Source organism: Parasteatoda tepidariorum, chromosome 8, assembly GCF_982258835.1.
Source record: "Parasteatoda tepidariorum strain Cologne lab strain chromosome 8, Ptep-v5.0, whole genome shotgun sequence".
Classification (NCBI taxonomy): domain Eukaryota; kingdom Metazoa; phylum Arthropoda; class Arachnida; order Araneae; family Theridiidae; genus Parasteatoda; species Parasteatoda tepidariorum.
The window spans coordinates 68926058-68947140 of NC_141762.1; the positions used below are offsets into that span (position 1 = coordinate 68926058).

Below are 21083 nucleotides of genomic sequence, written 5' to 3' on the forward strand. Positions count from 1 at the left end.
GTTGTATTTTGTTTTGTGCCTTCTAAAATATTCTTAAATCAGTCTATATAAATTTATAATCGAATTTTTCTTGCATCCTTTGAAATGCTTCATTTTAGACCAGCCCGTATTCAGGTGAACACTGTTGATTTATACTTTTTGTTAATTTTTTAATTTTTTTTTTAAACTTATAAAAATTTATTTAAATGGAGAAAATAGGTGGGGGAAACGGTGTTTCGAATTTTCCCCTTTATGTTTTCTTTCACAAATCATTTTTCTTTTCTCGTTTTCGTCTGGCTAGTCTTCAGAAAGAGTGATTATTTTTTGAGCGCTCAAAATATGTCAGCTTTTATTATCATTTTCAATATTTCGAAGTAAGTAAAGTTTTTTAATCACTAAATTTTTGTTGTGTGTATTATTCCTTTCAATAATTTAGGGCGTATAATTTCTCAGTTCGAATATTGACAAAATTCCTAACAGTTTTTAGCTGTGCGATCATATTTCTTCAACAAGAATACTAGACCAGCGGTTCCCAAAAAGTGTTCCGTGGAACGATCACAGGAACGATCACGTAAGTTATTACCAGTAATAATTTTTGATATTTGTAATATCCAACCTATTATAAATTTAATATCTTGGCTGTTTTCATGAAATTATTTCAGTGAAATTGCAATGAAAAAAGCTATAGTAAAATTAAAAAGAAATATAAGCTTTTTTAATAACAACGCCTTAAATAAATCACTAAAATAACACGCATTCAGAAATAATTACATCGGTATTTATAACTAACCCTAGAAATTGAAAATAAAATATCAAATTCTAGAATAAAGAATAATTTTTCTTGGATAACCATTCACGCTGTTTATACGGTTATTCATCAAAAGCTTGTTCAGTTTATTTTATTCAATTTCAATGTATGCATACGCAAAAAACTACTAGACTAGTTGGCACTGTATACCTGTGATTTCAACTGTCTAAGACAAAACCTAGACTATCAATGATAAAACAATAAAAAAATTTCATTCTTCACATTGAATAGTTTTTTTTAAACCATTTTTATTTATTCATTTATTTTTTTAGCATATTTAGAATTGTTCGGTGGCTGGTCGATACAAATTCCGCACCCGGCTCGCACCGAACACAGTGCTAGCGTAAAATATCCTCAGTGGTAGACGGATCATGGATTACAGTCCCCATGCCGTCAAACTAACGGTGGGAGGTTTCCGTGGTTTTCCTCGCCATGCAATGTAAATGCGAGCTAGTTCCCTCAAAAAGTCCTCCGTGAAGGTAAAATGTCTCCCAATACTTGATCCTGGAGTACGCTTGTCTTCCGGATTGGGTTTAAAACTGCAAGGTTACGCGGTTGAACATTGGTAGCCGTAAACTCAAAATTGCGTCGGCTGTTCAACGACCTGTATGAAAAAAAAAAAATCAATGTTTAAATCCTAAAACGAACACATGTTTACGAAAAATGTCAGTATCTCGTACAATAATTGAGAAATTTCTTTTTACAAAGAGCTTCATGTCATGCCCTTCAAAAAAACGTTTAATAATGACAAATTTTATAAATTTTAATGCAAATTTAATTAATATCTTTTGAACTAATTTTTAGATGAACCCTTATTTCATCGTAATCTTTGCATTGTTTTCTCCACAACTCTAAATTTTTGGTTGTCTAAGGCAGCAGTTTCCAATCTTTTCTGGCATGGAATCCTAAAATGCAATTTCAGTACAACCAAATAGACTTATAAATCATGATGTCTAAGTTTTTAACTCACTGATATCTAATGCGATAAACCTGGAAAGAAATCCATCTTCTCATTTATCTGAAAAGCATTTTTTGGGGCGAAAATAACATTATTTCACAGTTGATAAGGGCAGTTTTTCAGTAGTTCAATTGGGTATAATATGAAAAAAACACAACTACTTCGATTTAGTAGGAGCAACATATGACGCAATGCTAAACGAATGGAATTTAGTTGTTGTTTATTTAGTTATTGTTATTAGTAGTTGTTGTTATGTATTTCAGCTGTTGTTGTTTATTTAGTTGTATTTAGTTTCAATAACTTTTCTTTATAATGCAATAAAATCTGACGAGTAGCTCTTTAAACGATCGAACACTTCGTTTGTTTATTTGTGGCTCGAAGTTAGGCTCGCTGAAAATGGCGTACATGGGTCAAATTTAGTAGGAACAACACAACCTGTGACGTAGGCTATATTATACCCAATTGACTTAAAATTTTAAATAAATCGTTTTTTTCTAAAACGAGATATAAATTAGGAGAAGCTAAACGTTTTAAAAAGTAAAAAAATTCGGGTCAACATACTGCTAAGTGACAAGTATTTTCTTTGAATACGAAAACAATTTTAGAAATTATCGAGACGATATAGAGAAAATTTCAGATACATTTAAAAGTTATTTATCTTTTAGAGTAAAATTCAAACAAATATTTGTGATTTAAGAAAGAAAAAGTCCATCTTAAACTAAAAACAAACATTTCTTATATTCCCATATCTAAATATAGACACCATATGTTTACAGTTTAAGATGAACGTTTTCTTTCTTTCTTTTTTTACAGTCGTTTGTTTTTTACAAGAAAATCTGGAGAGAAAAAATGTTCTGGGAAAATATAAGTTCATTTTTGTTTAAAACTAAAGATTACACAAAATTTATAATTCATTTCAATACATTTTGAACTAATATTATCTCGGAGGTGATTATATTATCAACAACGAAAACGATGTCTTAGGTTGCGTAAATCTTTAATTTGCAAATAAAAGTTTTATTAGCATCCCTAACATCCTAAACATCTAACTATAGATAAGGCGCAGTTGGCGAATTTATTTGGCGATAAAATTTGTAGTAATATTATACGTCATTCTATCATAGCCATAAAGGGTAATTATGGGTCTGGCTTTACGAGTTCTCTGAAAATCTCAAATATTATAGCATGTGGTAAAAGAAATATATTGCTATATTAAATAAAAATTACAAATGATGAATTTCGAAAAGAATAAAATAGTTCGAAAATTAAAAAAAGACTTTTTTTAGAAACTTATTTTATCATACAATTATGGACGATACAAATGAAATAGGTAAGTAGTAAATTATTTCTTTCGTATAATTAATTACATTATGTATTCTCTTAGAAACGTATTGAAAGTATGGATAGCTTATTTAATTTATTAAAAAAGTTATATTTAAATTATTTTTAAAATTCATTTGATTCTTCTCTGTCTACGAAATTTACATGAATTTTTCAAATGACTTTTGCTAAGGTAAGGTTAAAAATATTCTTGAGATTAGAAAATTTTCACTTAAAATGTTAAACATAAAAATTTATTGGAAGGAAATTTAATTTTGAATAAAAAAAAGTTTTAAATACATATTGAGTATAGAAATTAGTTCGGCCCGTTTTTTTGTGGTCAAAAATGCATTTATTTTTGAACAGAATGAATGAACAGATTAATCAAAGTATTGTCCATCGCTGGCTACTTATTTTTCCCACCTCTCAGGCAATTTTCAAATTCCATCTCGAAAAAATGTCTCGTCCTTTGAGGCGATCCAAGTTAGGGGCCAATTTTCGATTTCGACGAAAGAAATAAACCGGTGACCTGCCAAATCGTTTTGCATCCGTCAGAACAACCAGCAATCAAAAGGAGCAATGTCTGGTGAATACAGTGGGTGCGGTGAAATATCCCACTTGCGCATCTCCAGATAATTTTTTGCGACATGAGGCCGACCGTTATCATGCAGAAGAATAACTACGTCATGTCCGTGGTCGTATTCCGGCCGTTTTTCTCTTAATGCACGACTCAAACGAATCAATTGTAGCCTATACCGATCGCCCGTACTGGAATCAGCAGGTTGTAACAGCTCATAGTATACAACACCATTCACCATTCTTCTTTCGCCATTCACCATTCTTTATTCAAAATTCTTGAAACGTTGAAACCATTCCCTACATGATTTATCAGCTGGAGCATTGTCACCATTAACTTCTACAAGCATTCGATGCGCTTCAGCTGCACTTTTCTTGCAGTTAAAGCAGAAACATTAAAACCTCCCGCAAATGGTGCTTATTTACCACAAAATTTGACTTATTCAACAAAGTACAAAACAGGGTTTTTGTATGAAACTCAAAGTGATGTAAACTGAATATTATTGACAGATGTATAACCTCTCTGAAACCACCGAAACCATCTGTCACTATGAAACATTCTTTACAGTCTGAGCTATCTTTTGAAAACGGACCGAACTAATTTGTAACCCCAATAAAATTTTAAAAGGAAGACAGAATACAAATTTTATCACAAAAATTATACTAATCAAGAATATAGATAACTAGAATTCAGTCAGTGCTATACTACTTATGTAAAATAAGTTGAATGCAATTTTGAAATTAATAAAAATGTTATTAAAGTTATTGAAAACATAAAACTCATATGAAAAACGAAAAAAAAAAAAAATGCATCAATAAAAGACTCATTCTCATGAAAATTGTCATTTTAAGCTAAATTTGTGTAAAAATAAATAAAACGAATTGTAATTATTGTAAATATATTTCAAAAGCAAAGCCCTTATTTCTTATATTAATGTTATTTCTAATTATATTAAGACAAGAAGAAAATATATTTTAATCAATATCGATTTATTTTTTGAAGTTAATGCTCTAGAACAGAGGTTACCAACTGGCGGCTCACGGGCCGCATCTGGCCCTCGAAGGCTTTTTTTGTGGCCCATGAACTAAAGTATATTAGTTGTCATTTTTTGCGGAGAATTTTCGTAAAAAATCTATATGGGTTTAAAATACTTTTCTTCCGTTAAAAAAAAAACCCTAATTTCTTCGTTTCTGCGAAATTTAACATACCAACGGCGCAAAAAAAAAATTATTTCTCAGGTTTTGCATCCAAGAAAATATTTATTCAAATACAAACATAATCGTGTATGTTGCTCAAAAATCTACTTCTAATTTTAATTTGTAATTCAATACGCTTGTTTTGTACAACTTGATAAAAATCTGACAGTCATATTTAATTTTCCTTCAAACATAAAGGAGTCCTAGATAAAATTTTGATAAAGTTGCGGCCCGTCATTTGATTTGTGTTTTTAATTGGGGCCCCCGGCCTCATGTAAGTTGGAAACTCCTGCTCTAGAATTATTCCCCCTCTCCCCACTTAAGCGTCTTACTCTCATTTTATGCATGAGTTAAAGAATGACAATTTCATTAAAATTAAAAAAAATTTATAAGCTTAATTGAGTTATGAAATCAATCATATCCAAATATATTCAGATGAAAAACATCTTATAGTGATAGACTTTTTATGTATGATTTTTTATTTTATTTTTCTTTTAAAAAAAGATATGAGGGTATGATAAATATAAAAAAGAAATAAACCTAATTTGATGTATTCAAAAGAATTCCCCAAGGAATCGAAGATGGAATAGAAATAGACAAGGGATAGATCACTTACAATTTATTTTCCCTTAATAAATTATAAGTTAATTGACGTTAAATATTACCCCATAGGTAATAAATTTAAGTTGTAGGAGTAATTATTTTTTATAAACAGTGTTAAATGTGTCTATCTCACTGACGTTACGTAAGACGTATATCTCACTGATGAGGAAGTTATGTAAGAATGCAAATGAATGTAGGTCTTGTAAAAGTGTGATGTAATAAGAATGTCTACTCAAATTAGAATAAGAATGTCTACTCAAAATTTGTTATGAAGGGAACTTCGTGAAACGTAGAGTGTAACAATAATTTTAAAAAGTGAAAACAATTGAACAACTTACAAATTGTTTTATAAATTGTGAATTGTAAATATTTGAAATGTTATATAGTTTTTGTACGCTTTTTAATTATAAAGATTTTGAAAAATCTTTCCAGAATTTCCAAACTCGATGTACTTAACAAATGGATATCAGTTTTTGATTTACGTATAATAATTGTTAACAATCGGACATAGAATTTGCTAGTTAATAATAGATGGTCGCCAAGTTAATATTTTTTTAGTAACTTGGCGAGTAACCAAGTTTTAATATTTGAGAGAAAAAAATTGAAAAGCATTTTCTTTTTGACCATTCATTAAGGCAGGAAAGAGAGTGAAAAAATAAACAAAAACCTAATACAGGCGGGCTCTTCCCAAGGTCAACAGCTTGATCACGTGGTGTGCAATAAGATTAAGGATTATCCCATTTCATAGGAATTCATTTACTCTCATGTTGCTAAGTATTTTGATTTGTATGTCTTTTTTCCTACCATAATTTTTAACTAACTACTTAATACTTTTTTCTATAAATTATTTTTTAAAACATGATACCATCAGAGAAAAAATGAAGACATTTTTGTGTGGAAGTTGAGATTCTTTATCCTTATTCTAATTTTTTTCTGTAATTACTCACAATCAATTTGATATTCCGATATGCTTTTGAAATTATTATTTTTAATTAATTGCTTAAGAATTATGTAATTTAATCTAAAGCTGAGTTGAAAGTATTGTTTTTTTTTAAATTTAATTGAAAGATAAGAGCAAAGTTATTTAATTATTGATTCAATAATTTATTCTTTGGTGGGGGTAAATAAGACAAGAATACAACGTTGTACAGCGTGCAAGATAAGAAACGGACCACCCTGAATAACTTTTGATCCAATGATCGGATCTTCACGTTCTTTTACACAATCTTAATGGTTTGAGAGGGTTAACTCATATATGGTACTTAATTGGTGCAGTACGATATTTTAAGTTACGAAATCAAACGCAAAAACGTACTTTCTATGAATAAAATAAAATTTTTTTCGAAGAATTCGGATTTTTGAATCCCGATATATGGGGGGGGGGAGCAAATACATTTGGGGAGTATGGTCTAATAGTTCGGACAGGAGGGCAATCCAAAGTCTGGACCTCTTTATGTTAAGTTTATTTTTTGGGTATTTCGTCATATCTTGTGAACTTTTTAAGCAAATTGAAAAATTTTTGCAATCAAATGTAAAATATGTTTACCCAAAGATAGTTCCATTCACAAAATAACTTTTAGTAAATATTTGTTATCTAATCGAAAAAATACTTGAATCGTTGAACTTAGATATTTTTATTTTAAATTCTACGACCATTATCCAATTTCAACCTTTAAAAAGAAAAGTCAAATATTTCTCATTTGAACATCAAAATCGTTGAAATGCGACAGATAATAATTTAAAAAAATATTCATTAATGTGTTTATCATGTATATATTTATATAGATAAATTTTTAAAAAAAATCGAAAATTCATTTACGTTATTTCAAAAATTTAAGAATTTAAAATTATTGAAAAATAAAAAATAATTTAAAGCGCATTACCGATTGAATTATTGGAGGAACAATGACATAATCTCAATAATGAATAGGATTCTATGATCTCTCAATCCTACTCCTCGTACTTGCAACGTCACTTGGGAGGAGCCTATTTACCCGCCGGAAATGGATTGCATTCACCTTTTTTTAAACGCCTTAAGTCTCTTAAATGATTTAAAACCTTTATTTGTCCCTAGTGTCCTCTATAATGATTGAAGATGACAGAAAATCAGATTGAGCCCGAGAGCTTTGACCCAAATTATATTATTCTATTACCGATGGTTTAATTATTAAGTATAGCTAATTTAATAGCAAAAAATTTCTTCTTTTGGAAATCTCAGATGATGTCTTTTAAAAACTTTAGCCTGACCATGGCCAATTTAATGTGGGACTCGAGCTCAAAAAATTTTGTCGATCTCGGGCTTGGATGGGATTAAATTCAAAATCGGTGAGCAAATTGTAGAAAACCTGTTTATTTGTTTAAAGGAACTGGAATGTATAAGCTTTTTCGATTAATTTAGAAAGAGATTTATTAATTCAATTACAATAAAAATATCTCCTGTGCAACAGTTTTTTTTCAAAACATTTCAATTTTTGTATTTTATTGTCTCAAATAAGATTTACAACAAATGTTACTTGAAATAAATTCAAAAATTTAAATTTTAACCGTAAATTATTTTGAAAAAGTTCTTTTCCTCTTTAATAAAAATTTTATGAAAGTTCAAAATTTTATTATTCTTATGTATATAAACACATATTTTCGAAATTATTTCAAGCAACAATTGTTCTAAACCTCATTCGTGACCAACTTTTTTCAGAAAAAACTAACATTATTTTAAGAGATTTGTAGTTTAAGGGACTCTTTTATTTATATCTAATTAAAAGTATATTTTAAAAAGTATATTTTAATTAACATCTTAAATATTTTTTAATGTTTTCATTTGAAACTTGGTACGTTAGTTATGTTGCATAAGAATAGCTGATACGCCAAAATGATGTTTCTAGTATCAAAAATAAGGAAAATCATTTTAAATACCCTCTGTCTCCTTTGCTTGTTTCGGAAATACATAGTTAACTATCTCCAAAAGCTCATTACAATGTAAAACATTTGCGGGTCAAATTACGGTAAAAAGAACCGGACCTCAGGGTATTGGTACTTTTTATCGTAAAATCCATTTTTTTTCCGGATTATGTTACGGAACAAAAAATCTGTTTTGTCATATATTTAATTTAAGTAATTCAGTGATTTTACGGTAATTAAACTGTCAAATTACCGTATATTATTTTTTTTAAAAAAAAGGGATTTTACGGTAAAATGGATTTTACGGATAATGCATCCAAAGTGCCAGTACTTTATACCGTAATTTGATCCGGAATTGTTCTTAGTATAGTGCAGCTCTAGTAGTAGCTAAACAAGAGCTACGAAGTAAGCAAAACGAAACTGTCAAATAACGAATTGTCTATTGTCTGTATATTTGTATTTTTGTGAAAAATAATAATAAAGTAGTGAATAAAAATAGTAAAGAAAGATTATGAATATAATGAACACCAGATCGTAACATTATAAAATTAAAATAAAATAATAATAACCAATAACAATTAAAAATCAATACTAATCTCAACAAATTTAAATAAAAATAGGAAAATAAATATAAAATCTAATAAATAAAGATTTTAAAAAAATCATGGCAAATGTATCTTTTTAATTCTTTTTTTAAAATTTAGATTATGAATTGATTTTTTTCTTTAATTTAAAATTAATTTTAAATTCTTCAATTATTTTTATACAATTGATGATTTTTTTAATTCATGATAAAAAAAAAACATATTCCCAAAGAAAGTTTAAATTTTTTATTTTCCTTTTGAAATCTGTTCTTCGTTGCCTGAAATATATTTATGTAACTAAAAATCTAGTAAATAAAAATCAAAAAAATCATGGCAAATATAACTTCTTAATTCTTTTTTAAATACATTAAATTATGATTATGATTTTTTCCTTAAAATTAAACTAATTCATTTCTTTAAAATTAAATTAATTTTAAATTATCTTATTATTTTATTCAATTAACGATATTTTTTTTAAATCGTGAAGATTTTTAAGAAAAGAAAAAGATTTCCAAGAAAATGTTCAATTATTTTTCTTGTTTAAATGCCTTTTTCTTTGTCTAAAATAAATTTACGTGGTATTTAATGCAATATACTCAAGTAGTTGAAATTTCGAAACATGAGGTTGATCATTTAACTTAATTTGAGCGAGCAGCTTTGATTTTTCGGTTTAGCACTGACAATTGGCCAGTATTTAATTAAATCATTAACTATACCAGACACAGCTTCAAATTGTAGTGACAGCCAAAACAGATAATGCCCTACACTGTTTTAATTAATTGCAACATAAATGATGAATGATATTCTTTCTGATGAGGCGCTATGATAGCTTGAAAATTAGTTTTTAATTTCAAAGTTGTTCGACCATAAATAGCAAAAATTTTTCTTTTTCCTTTTCTAGTTACATTGGTTACAAAATGCGTGATTGTGAAGTAAACATTATGAAAACTGTCTGATTCTAGGTAAATAAATTTAAATGGTCTATTATTTAAATTACTGGGAAGTTCCGCATTCTGCCCCCTGGTTTCATCTCATTTTCTTTTCTTTTTTTTCATCTTAAATGTGGATACTTTTCAATAAAAGCTAATTTCGTTATAAAATATGCAATTATTATAACTTTATGTAAGAGAGTCGTGATGGCTCAGGAGATAGAGCGCTCGGCTCTCATTGAGGTGACTCAGGTTCGAATCCCATCGATGGCAGGTCAATCCGAATCCCACACCGACCACAGTGCTGAAGTAAAATATCTTCGGTGGTAGACGGATCATGAGTTCGAGTACCCTTACCTTCTAGCTGTGTTAGGTTTTCATGATTTTCCCACCCTTGTAACGCATATGCATGTTAGTTCCATCGCAAAAATCCTCCACGAAGACTAGTTTTTCCCAATGCTTAGTCCAGGAATTCCCTAATCTAACGTTTTATAATTTTATAACAGTTGAACAGCCGACCCAATTTTTTGGGTTTACGACTTCTAATGTTCAACTCCGTAAACCCTGTAATTTTGAACCCAAACCAGAAGACAAGGGAACTCCTGGATCGAGTAATGGAGAAATTTGCCTTCGTGGAAGACTTTCTGATGGAACTAAACCGCATTTGCGTTACATGGAGAGGAAAACTTCGAAAGTCTCCCTGGCTTAGCCTGACGGCAAGGGGACTCTAACCCATGATCCGTTTGACCCGATTGACTGAGAAAAATGCACTAGCAGCAGAAAAATTGTCCATCTGCTTGGCAGATTTATGACAGTTCAAATGACTGCGGCAATGCATGTCTGTCTCCTCCAATGCTCTTGTTTAACAACACCACTTAGGGCGAACGAAGATGTTTCCGACCATGTGTTGCTATGTTATTCTGAATCACCTTATGCTTTCTGAATCACCCCTATATCACCTTATTTGGGACACCCTGTTTCACATATTCTTGAATCGAACACAGTAAATATATTTATTCCTCCAAATCGTCGCAAAGATGAAATTTTCTGTAATAAAAAAACCATTGCGAGAATTTATAGTAAAAATATTATTTTATTAACCATGTAAAACAATTATTTATTTAGTATTGTGGTAGCAGATATAATAAAAATATTCTTTTCATACAAATTAATAGTAACATCAATTAGAATTTTTCGATTCTATTCACAATATCTGTGGTTAAACATGTTTATTTAAGTAATTAAGTTTATCGATTTTTTTTCTTTTTAGGTACTTCACTGGGAAGAAAAAGTTGGTCGACAAAATGTTTCGAATTTTCCTCCCGTTTGACTAGGAAAAAAACCAATATTGGTAAAGCTCTAGACACAAATCTGAGGCGATGTCTCAGTACCTTAGACATAACTCTGATGGCTGTGGGTCATATGGTTGAAGCTGGTGTCTATGTACTTACAGCAACAGTAGCAAAAAGTATGGCTGGCCCAGCCATAGTACTAGCTTTCTTGTTCAGTGGTTTTGCATCTTTCCTAGCTGCTCTGTGCTACGCTGAACTGGGAGTGAGATATCCGAAATCAGGCTCAGCTTATTCTTATACCTATATGGCTGTAGGTGAACTGTGGGCATTTTTAGTAGGATGGAACATGGCATTGGAGCACACTATAGGTGCAGCAGCAACTGCGAGAGCTGCCAGTGCCTACATAGACTCCTTAGCAGGATACCACATCAAAAATGGTACAATGTCTTTTACAGGACCTATAGAAGCACCTATGATTGCAGATTACTTGGATTTTTTCGCCGTTTTCATTCTTTTCATATTTGTGATATACCTTTCATTTGGAGTCAAAATGACTTCCTATTTAAACAACTTGTTTACCGTTATCAACATAGGAGTTATCATTTTGATTATTGGAGTAGGCGCCTACTTTGCTGATATAAAGAATTGGACCAACCCAGAAACAGGAGGTTTCATGCCATACGGATGGTCTGGCGTTTTTGAAGCATCCGCTTCTTGCTTTTATGCTTACATTGGGTTCGAGGCTATTGCTGCATGTAGCGAAGAAGCAAAAGATCCCAAAAAGTCTATCCCAAGGGCAACCATGGCAGCAATGGGTATAGCTGCTATTGGCTATATAGGAACAGCTACAGTTCTTACACTTATGGTAAATTATAAGGATATTCAAGACGAGTCCGGAATACCAGAAGCATTAGGCTCTCACGGGGCAGAATGGGCAAAAATAGCAGTTATTGTCGGAGCAGTTTGTGGCACTTCGACAGGCATTATTGGCAGTCTTTTCGCTTTGACTCGCGTAATCTACGTCATGGCAGACGATGGTCTTCTGTTGAACTTTTGTTCGAAAGTCAACAAAAAGACTCAAATTCCACTGAGGGCTATGTATGTATTCTCTTTCTTATCCTTCATTACAACATTACTACTGGACATCAATGCTTTAGTGGAAGTAATATCTATCGGGACACTCTTTGCATACATTGTGGTAAGTGCCTCCGTGATTATCTTGAGATACAAGCCTTCTGATTTGACGGAAAAAGACGTTCTAGAACTCACGCAGAATGACGATCCCCTCAAAAGTAATTCCATTCCGTTAACTGATACCGGTGGTGAATTGAGAGACAATTTTGAGTGGATGAAGCGCTTTATTGATTGGAGTCCTGGAAAATTAGTTACCCACTCTGTGGTATACTACTGTGTAACAACTTTTTTACTATGTGGTTTTATACGGATATTTTCCAGTTATTTGGACAGTTGGTGGGCCATAATTATTGTAGTTATCCTTCTTGTAGGATTCATTCTATCATTCTTCACTATCTCAATTCACAAACAGTCCATAAGTCCTCTTTGTTATAAGGTATGTTTATTAATTTTTCTTAATACTGTGTATACATTAAAAAGAACTTTGTTAACCCTATTAAATATTTTAAAACATTTTAATTTACTTTTAATAAAACCAGGACATGAAATTTCTGTTCTAAACAATTTCCAGGCAAAAAGAAAAGGCCAGACTAAAATTTTTCTTTCCTGTTATTTACAATATGAATAGTTTTTAAAATGCTAGCAGATGCGGTATGAAGAACATTCTGGTGACAAGTATTTATTGCAATAGTAATAATAAATTAAAATAAGGTTGTCATAAAATTTCAACGTCTCAAAAACAATAGTTTCATGAATGCTGCAAAGTGGGTAATAGCCACAAAGTGGGTTAGCAGATGCGGTATGAAGAACATTCTGGTGACAAGTATTTATTGCAATAGTAATAATAAATTAAAATAAGGTTGTCATAAAATTTCAACGTCTCAAAAACAATAGTTTCATGAATGCTGCAAAGTGGGTAACCTGGTCCTTTTTTTGTTGTTCTAAATGGAAGAAAAATGCCACCACTTGTTTTCAAAACACTTCGAGTTGCCTCTGGATTGAGGGATGATAATCTATGTAGCTATGTAGTTTAATGCATGTATTATGTAGTAAGCATATGTAGTTTAATTTCAAACTCAATAATTTGGTAAATAAAATTTACTCGCCAATCTAAAATATTTGATCGTCAATGGTGAGCTAGTGAATGGAAATTTTTGAGCCCTGAATTAAATTATAAAAAATATTTAAGCGAAAAAATTTTATACCAGAAATTGGAACTTAACTATTAAATTCATTACTATTCTATAACTATTAAATTCATTTTATTTAATCAAATCTAATGAATGTGTTTTACTGAATGTAATAAATTATTTCAGGTTCCCATCGTTCCATTAGTACCAGCAATGAGCATTCTTGTAAATATTATATTAATTGTGAATTTGCAACCTGCGACATGGGTCAGATTATTTATATGGATAGCCGTCGGTAAGTGATAAAGAAGTACCTTATTTATCATTTTTCTTCATATTTCTTTTAATTTATGACATAGGTCATTTTCTTTCAAAATAGATATATTGTTTGCAAAATGCTGACTTGTTTATGGATTAATTTGCTTGTGAAATAAGTTAATACACCAATGCTTTTGAATTCACTTTTCTCACTTATCAATCACGTCACTTATAATCTGTATCATTTATCAATTTCATTCCTTCTTCAATTGCACTACAGCAGTATGTGGGCCTTGGTCCTTCTTAGAATTATATTCCAAACTGCCCTATCTTTAACCATGAACTTCCCATCCGGTTACTTTGAGGATGCTCAAATCTCTTTACAGACAATCGACTCATCTGATTCTTGGACAACCTCTTTTTCGAGTATCTGCTGGTGTGGCAATGAAAACTTTTTCCGTGGTGCTGGTATCGTGCATTCTGATAATGTGACCAGCCCATTTTATTTCTTGGATGTTGAAGAACTTTATCCGATCCTTTGTAGATTTTGCACAGTTCAATATTTGTTCCTTTTTTCTCGATGTTTATCCTCTTTGAATTCCAGCAAAAATACGTCTTAAGCATTTCCTCTCAAAAAATGCAAGTTGTTCTTTTTCTTCGTCAGCCATTGTCCATGTTTCAGTTGCATATTTTAAAATAGATGATTAATTATTTATAAATAGTCGGTTTAGTTGATATTTTTATGAAACCTGTCTTCAAAAATTTCCTTATTCTAAAGGAGCATTGGTTAAAAAGTGTTCTTCTGTTGTGGATTTCTGCTTTTATAATATTTTCTGGTTTTATTTCAGCGTACGTAAAATATTTAACTGCATCAAATTTATCTTTGCACTTTCCAAAGGAATGCTGATAAATTCTAATTTGGTGCATGGCCAATATTTGGTTTTAGTAAACGCTACCTTTTAATTGGCTCAGCTTCCAAAGAAATGAATGCTGTTTGAGGGCTGTTGGTGTTCTCGCTATATTATCGACTGCGTCCGCAAAAGCAAGCATTTGTACAGATTTGGTGAATATATTCCCTCTTATGTTTACTTTGGAGCCTCTGATATATTTTTTCAAGATTTAAATTAAACGGAATTCAAGCCAATGTATTATCTTGTTTCAATCCATTCATTATATTGATAAGCTCTGATAAGTTATTCTGGTTTTTCCCTCTAATTTAATTCTTTGGTTAGGTTATGGAAGTTAATTTAATAAGTTTTTGAGGAATTTCAAATTCCCTCATTGAATTCGATAAATCGTTTTAGATTCATTGAATCATATACTATTTTGAAATCTGTCAATGGAAGACGGATATAAATTCCGAATTCTAATGTTATTGTTTTTTTCTCCATTATTTGTCTTTTGTTAATTATTTTCACGGCAGTAGATCTACCTTTAGACAAGCCGGATCGGTAGAATTATTCTATGCTGTCTGCACTTTATTAATTTTTGGTAGAGTGTTTATGAGAAAATTTTACAGAAAGTGTAAAGTAAGCTATAGTTTGAGCACTCTGGGATGTCTCCTTTCTTAAGGATGAGGAAGGTAGCACTTTCCCTTTATCAATTTAGTAGTCCTTAAAATAACATTCGCATTAAGCTTACTTGAAAACAAATATCAAACTCTCCCATTTAATTGATAAATAATATTTTCTCCTAAAGCTTTGTTGAAATACTGAAAAAAAATTATTCTTTTCTCAATTCTGTGACTGTTCTTGCAAGCTGATAAACCCTCATAAGATTATTATTTTAAGTTAAAAAATCGTTATAGGAGTATTATTTAAAGTTAGAGAATCCACCTAGTATAAAAATTTGAACCTAAAAATCCATATCATTATCACATGAAGTTGAAAAATCCGTACTAGGTTTGTAACAGCATCTTTATGTAATATGTTAACCATTAAAAAACTCTATATGTTAAAAAAACGTATCTGTCCGTACCTAATATAAAAACCCATATGTGTTATTAAATAGCGGAATAACAGACGTTTGCCATAGAATATTTCATAATAGAAGGAAACTATTCATAACAGATACTATTCTAGGTTCAAATGTAACAGGTTTAACATAGCGATTATTATTAGCATTTCCCATTGGAAAAAAAACGTATTTCATTTCTCGGAAACTTGTGAAACTGTATGATTTTTTTTAAAACTGCATCATCAGCCTTGCAACATTTACTACCAGGCTGAATCTCAAAGTCCTTTACAGTCATTTTCAATACATTGGTGAAATGTGAAGTCATTTAATTTCACTTGTTTCTGTTTAGAGTTGATAAAAGACATTTTCAGCACAGTAAAAAAAAAAAAAAATCAAAAATATAAAGTTCAGACATTATCAATTATATGTCTCAATTTTTACCTTTTATTTTATTAAAACAGACCTTCGAAGAAAAAAAAATTACTTTTGTAGCAGATACATTTATGTAACAGACACAGAACATCTGATACAGGAAATGCTGATCATTTCTTTAAAATTGCCGATGCATAAAACTCGCATACAAAACTCACAGCAGTTGTTTCGCTTAATAAAAGGCTAAATATTATTAGCCTTTTATTTAGCGAGTAGCAAAAATGAAGCTTAATAGCGTAAATTAATATTTTACGTTATAAGTGTTCCAGACTAATACGAAACCTTAAATATAACCAGTCACATTTTGGAGAAATTTTAACCAGAAAGATTTTTATTATTTATTATTTTTTAATATTAGTTTTATTATTTTTTTAGATTATTTGTGTTAGGATTTTTTAGGATAAAACAATGCAAACTTATATATATATAGATAATTTGTGGTTAGGAATTTATTTTTTGTCAAAGTTACGATTAAAAAAATCGCTTTGCATAACGCTTAAAACAGTTATTTTCATAAATTTCCACAAAACTTTACTAAGATATAGTATGTGTTATTATTGTTGTTTCTAATGCCACTTGCCAATAACAGCAAATCTGCTTGGTGAAATTAAGTGAATTTAAGGCAGTGGTTGCGTTTCAAGTTTTTCAGTGGCGCCATTTATGGCCAAGAATAGCACACTTCAGCAGCACGCACGCGTCACACCCCATTTTAAAGGACAGATACATTCATGCATCCATTCACCCACAGATCGTAATTTTAGCCTAACCCAGAGAACGATCAATCACCAACTGAGTATCCCTCAGGTGTATTGATTTGTTATGTGAACTTGGAGGACTTTGTGACCTGACATATTTAACGTGCACCAGTCACCATTTACCACACGGGGATTCTTCGACCGGCTGGGATCGAACGCATTACCTGGACATGGGCCTAATGCCCTATCAACCAAGCTAACTCAGCCTTGCGTGTTATTATAAAGAACAAAATATACAAAAATCAAGGTATTTTAATATAGAATTTACTTATGAAATAAATGTAGGCTAAAGTCGATAGATCTCGAAAAATATACATTTAGCTCTAATTATTATTCAGCTCTTATTAATCAGACTTTTGATTTAAACGACTTGTATTACCATAAATTTTTAACGAATTCAGAAATCAAATTGTGCGTTTTCGTATAATTTAGGAATTGATTGTGTGAAGATACTCATAGATAATGCCATTGCCAAAGTTAATTATGAATATTTTTTTTATGTATATTTCATAATCGTAGTTGAGCAGCTGTCCAAATTTTTGAGTTCACAACTACCAGTGTTCAACTCCGCAGTCTTCAATTTTGAACTTTCTTAGATACTAAGACATTAAAATGTTTTATTTACGAATTAATATCTAATATATTGTAAATTCAATATTCGAAATATTTTTTTCCTTCTAGGTTTGGTACTTTACTTCTTCTACGGTATTAAAAACAGCAAGGAAGAGATGCCACCTTTACCATCCAGTGTCAGAAATTAGTGTTTGAAAAAATAAATATGTAAATACGAAGATTTTAACTAAGGTCCAGCAAACAGCATTTTTAATTGTTTGGCCTATCCTTGTTGTTAATATGAGTATGCCTCTATCACCAATTGTCATTATTATTTTTTTACTAATTGTCATAAATGTATATGTATAGTATGTTGTAGGTTTATTTAAAAAATCCAGCACTCTTCAATGTTTACTAGTATTTTGCTATAAGCCAGGGTAATTGGAAAAGTCATCGGCATTAATTTACTATCTCATATTTTTTAAAGCTTATTACAATTGCTTGTATGCCTTAAGGCTAATTAGAAAATGTGGGAAAAATTAAACTGAATCAATTGAACTGAATTTGCCCAGGTTTATTGCAATGAAACTTAAAAAAGGCCATTTACAATAAGCCTTCACTTCTCTAGGCTTATTGCAAACTGACTGAAAATAAATAAGACTGAGAATGTTATCGAGCTATGAAGGATATGTTTTCTTATAACCCTAACGGTATTCAGGCTTGCTGATTTAAGCCTAAAAGGTGCCAGACTGATTGGAAAATACTGTAGTTTTTTAATTGACCCAGCGCATTGCGAAATGATGCTACTTCGAAACAATGAGCTGATTTATTCAAATAGCCTTACGAAAAGTACAAATAATATTACAAACCACCATAGAACAGATCTGTTGGAATAATAATATTTTTTCCGAGGAATTATTTAGACAATAAATATTTCATTACCTGGCATGTATGAGAAGTAGTGGAAGATATAAAATCATGCATTCCATTTTTTAAAACTTTAATAAGTTTCGAAATTAAAATGTTAACATACAACTATGTGCTAATATGCAATACATATTTGTGATCTAAAAAATTAAATTTTTGTCTGTACATTTTCTTTTTCCTAATTTTATCACTGTGTCATTATTTTAAGTTTTTTATCGATAGCTTAATTTAAGTGATGTCACTTTACACTTACAATATTTAAGATAATCGTCGATATTTATTGATATACACAGTCCAGTCACATTAATGTGACCACCTGTCAAAATCCAGAATAACCACCTTTGGCAGAGCAGAGCAAACCGCTACGAGACGCACAGGAAGAGAGTCAATTAGGTTTCTGAAGGTGTTCACTGGGATGTTGAGCCATGCCGACTCCAGTGCCGTGGCCAGCTGCGCTAGATTACGCGGTTGAGGATCCATGGCGCGAACAACCCGATCGAGGTGGTTCCACAGATTCTCGATTGGGTTTAAATCCGGTGAATTTGCTGGCCAGGGGAGTACGGTAAATTCATCCTGGTGTTCTTCGAACCACGCACATGCACTGCGAGCTGTATGACACCTCGCATTGTCCTGGTGATAGATGCCATCAGTTTGAGGAAAAATCATTTGCATGTAGGGGTGGACGTGGTCCGCAAGGACAGATACGTACTTGTACTGATCCATAGTGCCTTCCACAATGATGAGTGCACCCAATGACTGCCAGGAAAACATTCCCCAAACCATAACGCTCCCTCTTCCAGCCTGCAGCCTTCCGGCAATTGTTGCAGGGTGTTTGCTTTCAGACGTTTCACGCCGTATACGCCAACGTCCATCTGTCCCATGGAGCTAAAATGTGATTAATCGGAAAAAGCCACCTGTTATCACTCTGTGGACGTCCAGTTGCGGTACTGGCGTGCAAATTCCAGCCTTCGTCACCGATGAACAGCAGTCAGCATGGGTGCATTAACCAGGCGTCTGTTGCGGTGCCCATGCGCAGCAACGTTTGCTGAACAGTTGTTGAGGATACACTCTTGGTAGCCCCTTGGTTTATTTGGGCGGTCAGTTGCTCAACAGTTGCACGTCTACTCGTCTGAACGCATCTCCGTAGCCTTCGTTCGCCTCTGCCATCTTTGGCCCGTGGTGCACCACATGTGCCACGCCGCTTGTTTTGTATAGTGCCATTTTGCCATGCACGGTATACTTTTACAACGGCGGCACGCGAACAGTTCACCAAATCACTCGTTTCCGAAATGCTTCCACCCTTGGTCCGAAAGCCAATAATCATGCCCTTTTGGACGTCGGATAAATCGCTACGTTTCTGCATTGCGCCAACGACTGAAATGCTTTTCGATGCCCTAGGACATCCAATATATACACTACACTGTAATGTGCTGCCACATGCACTCTGTGATTGATTATTTCACGTTGACGTCGAAAGTAGGTGGTGGTCACATTAATGTGACTGGACTGTGTATATGATTTCAAGAATGCGGTATAGTATCTTTACTAATAAATCTCTAAAAGAAAAATTATCAAGTAACTGTTATGTCAAATCTTCAAGAGGTTAGGCATTCTATATCTATAATATTAATTTTACAAAATATATTCGCATTTTTGTCTTCGAAAGAAGGAACGCTAATATATATGCAAATTAACAGACACCGTTTTTAACAGAATATTACTGTCAGGTCTTTATTACTACTATAAGGCAGATAATTATGGTTGAGCAGTTTAGGCATTACTTTTCGCAAACTTTTGACATTACCTGTCTTTTTTTCAAAAAAAGAAGAAAAAAAACAAATAGTAGCGAAATTACACTTCATATTTTTTAAAAGTTTGCCCTTTACAATGCGCTAATATTATTAAGAAATGTATAAAAATAGCTAAATTCTTTATTTGAACATAATTTTTTTTAAAAAATAATAAATTAAACAAATATTCTGATTCTTACTTTTTGAAAAGTAAAGTAATTCCTTCAGATTGGCATTTTTTTAAAAATTTAACAACATGAGTAACAGTGCACACGGAGAAAAAAGATTGTGGTAAAACTAACGTACTGCAGAGTAATCTGCAGTCTTATTTTTTACAGAGTAATCTGCAGTCTTATTTTTTACATTTCTGGTAAAAAATAAACAAATAAATGAACATAATTCTGGCAATAAAAACCAAAATAAAGTGAAACCTCCAGAAAGACCACTCTGTGTAGAGACCTCCTCTATTTAAGACAAGGATGGATTTTTTCTATAGAATTTATGTTGAAGGTGGCAAGGATTTTTTTCTATAGAATTTATGTTGAAGAATATACACTGGTGTGCAAAACTTAAGCAACAATTTCGTTTTTTGTCATAACTCTACAAGAAATCATCCGATTGACATGAAATTTGAATATGATGTACATTATTTTGTACTTAAACGATGGTGAAAGAATAATGGCGCAGAAATGAATATAAAGCTTAAAGTAGGGTATGGAACAAAAAAAGGCTTTATTTGACATATAGTGGCGTTACACATGATTGCCTGAAGAAGCGTAAGTACAACTGGAAGATGTTCCCTAGTATGGGGTATGCCCTCCCCTTACTGTAATTGTTGCTTGGCATCGTCTCTCCATGCTAAGCACCAGATTATCCAGGAGTTATTGGGGTAAACGTCCCCATTCCTTCTTTAACGCATCTTTCAGCTGATGGGTGTTACCAGGTGGATACTGTCGTGCCGCAAGACGTCTCCCTAATGCATCCAACACATGCTCTATGGGATTT

At 31.8% G+C, this 21083-nt stretch overlaps 1 protein-coding gene across 4 annotated transcripts in view; it reads left to right on the forward strand.

Annotated features, from left to right (window-relative positions):
- LOC107445983 (cationic amino acid transporter 4) overlaps positions 1-18455 on the forward strand; it is a 44396-nt gene extending 25941 nt beyond the window's left edge. For 2 of the 4 annotated variants that reach the window (XM_087169061.1, XM_043054577.3), the window contains exons 2-4: positions 11123-12714; positions 13595-13703; positions 17491-18455. In XM_087169061.1, coding sequence (XP_087025187.1) covers positions 11123-12714; positions 13595-13703; positions 17491-17570 — 1781 coding nt within the window. In that variant the 3' untranslated portion in view covers positions 17571-18455. Of the gene's footprint in view, positions 1-2892; positions 3076-9824; positions 9886-11122; positions 12715-13594; positions 13704-17490 lie in introns of those variants that run through there. The other 2 variants (XM_087169062.1, XM_016060503.5) reach the window with 2 other exon arrangements.
- The last annotated feature ends 2628 nt before the right edge of the window (positions 18456-21083 follow it).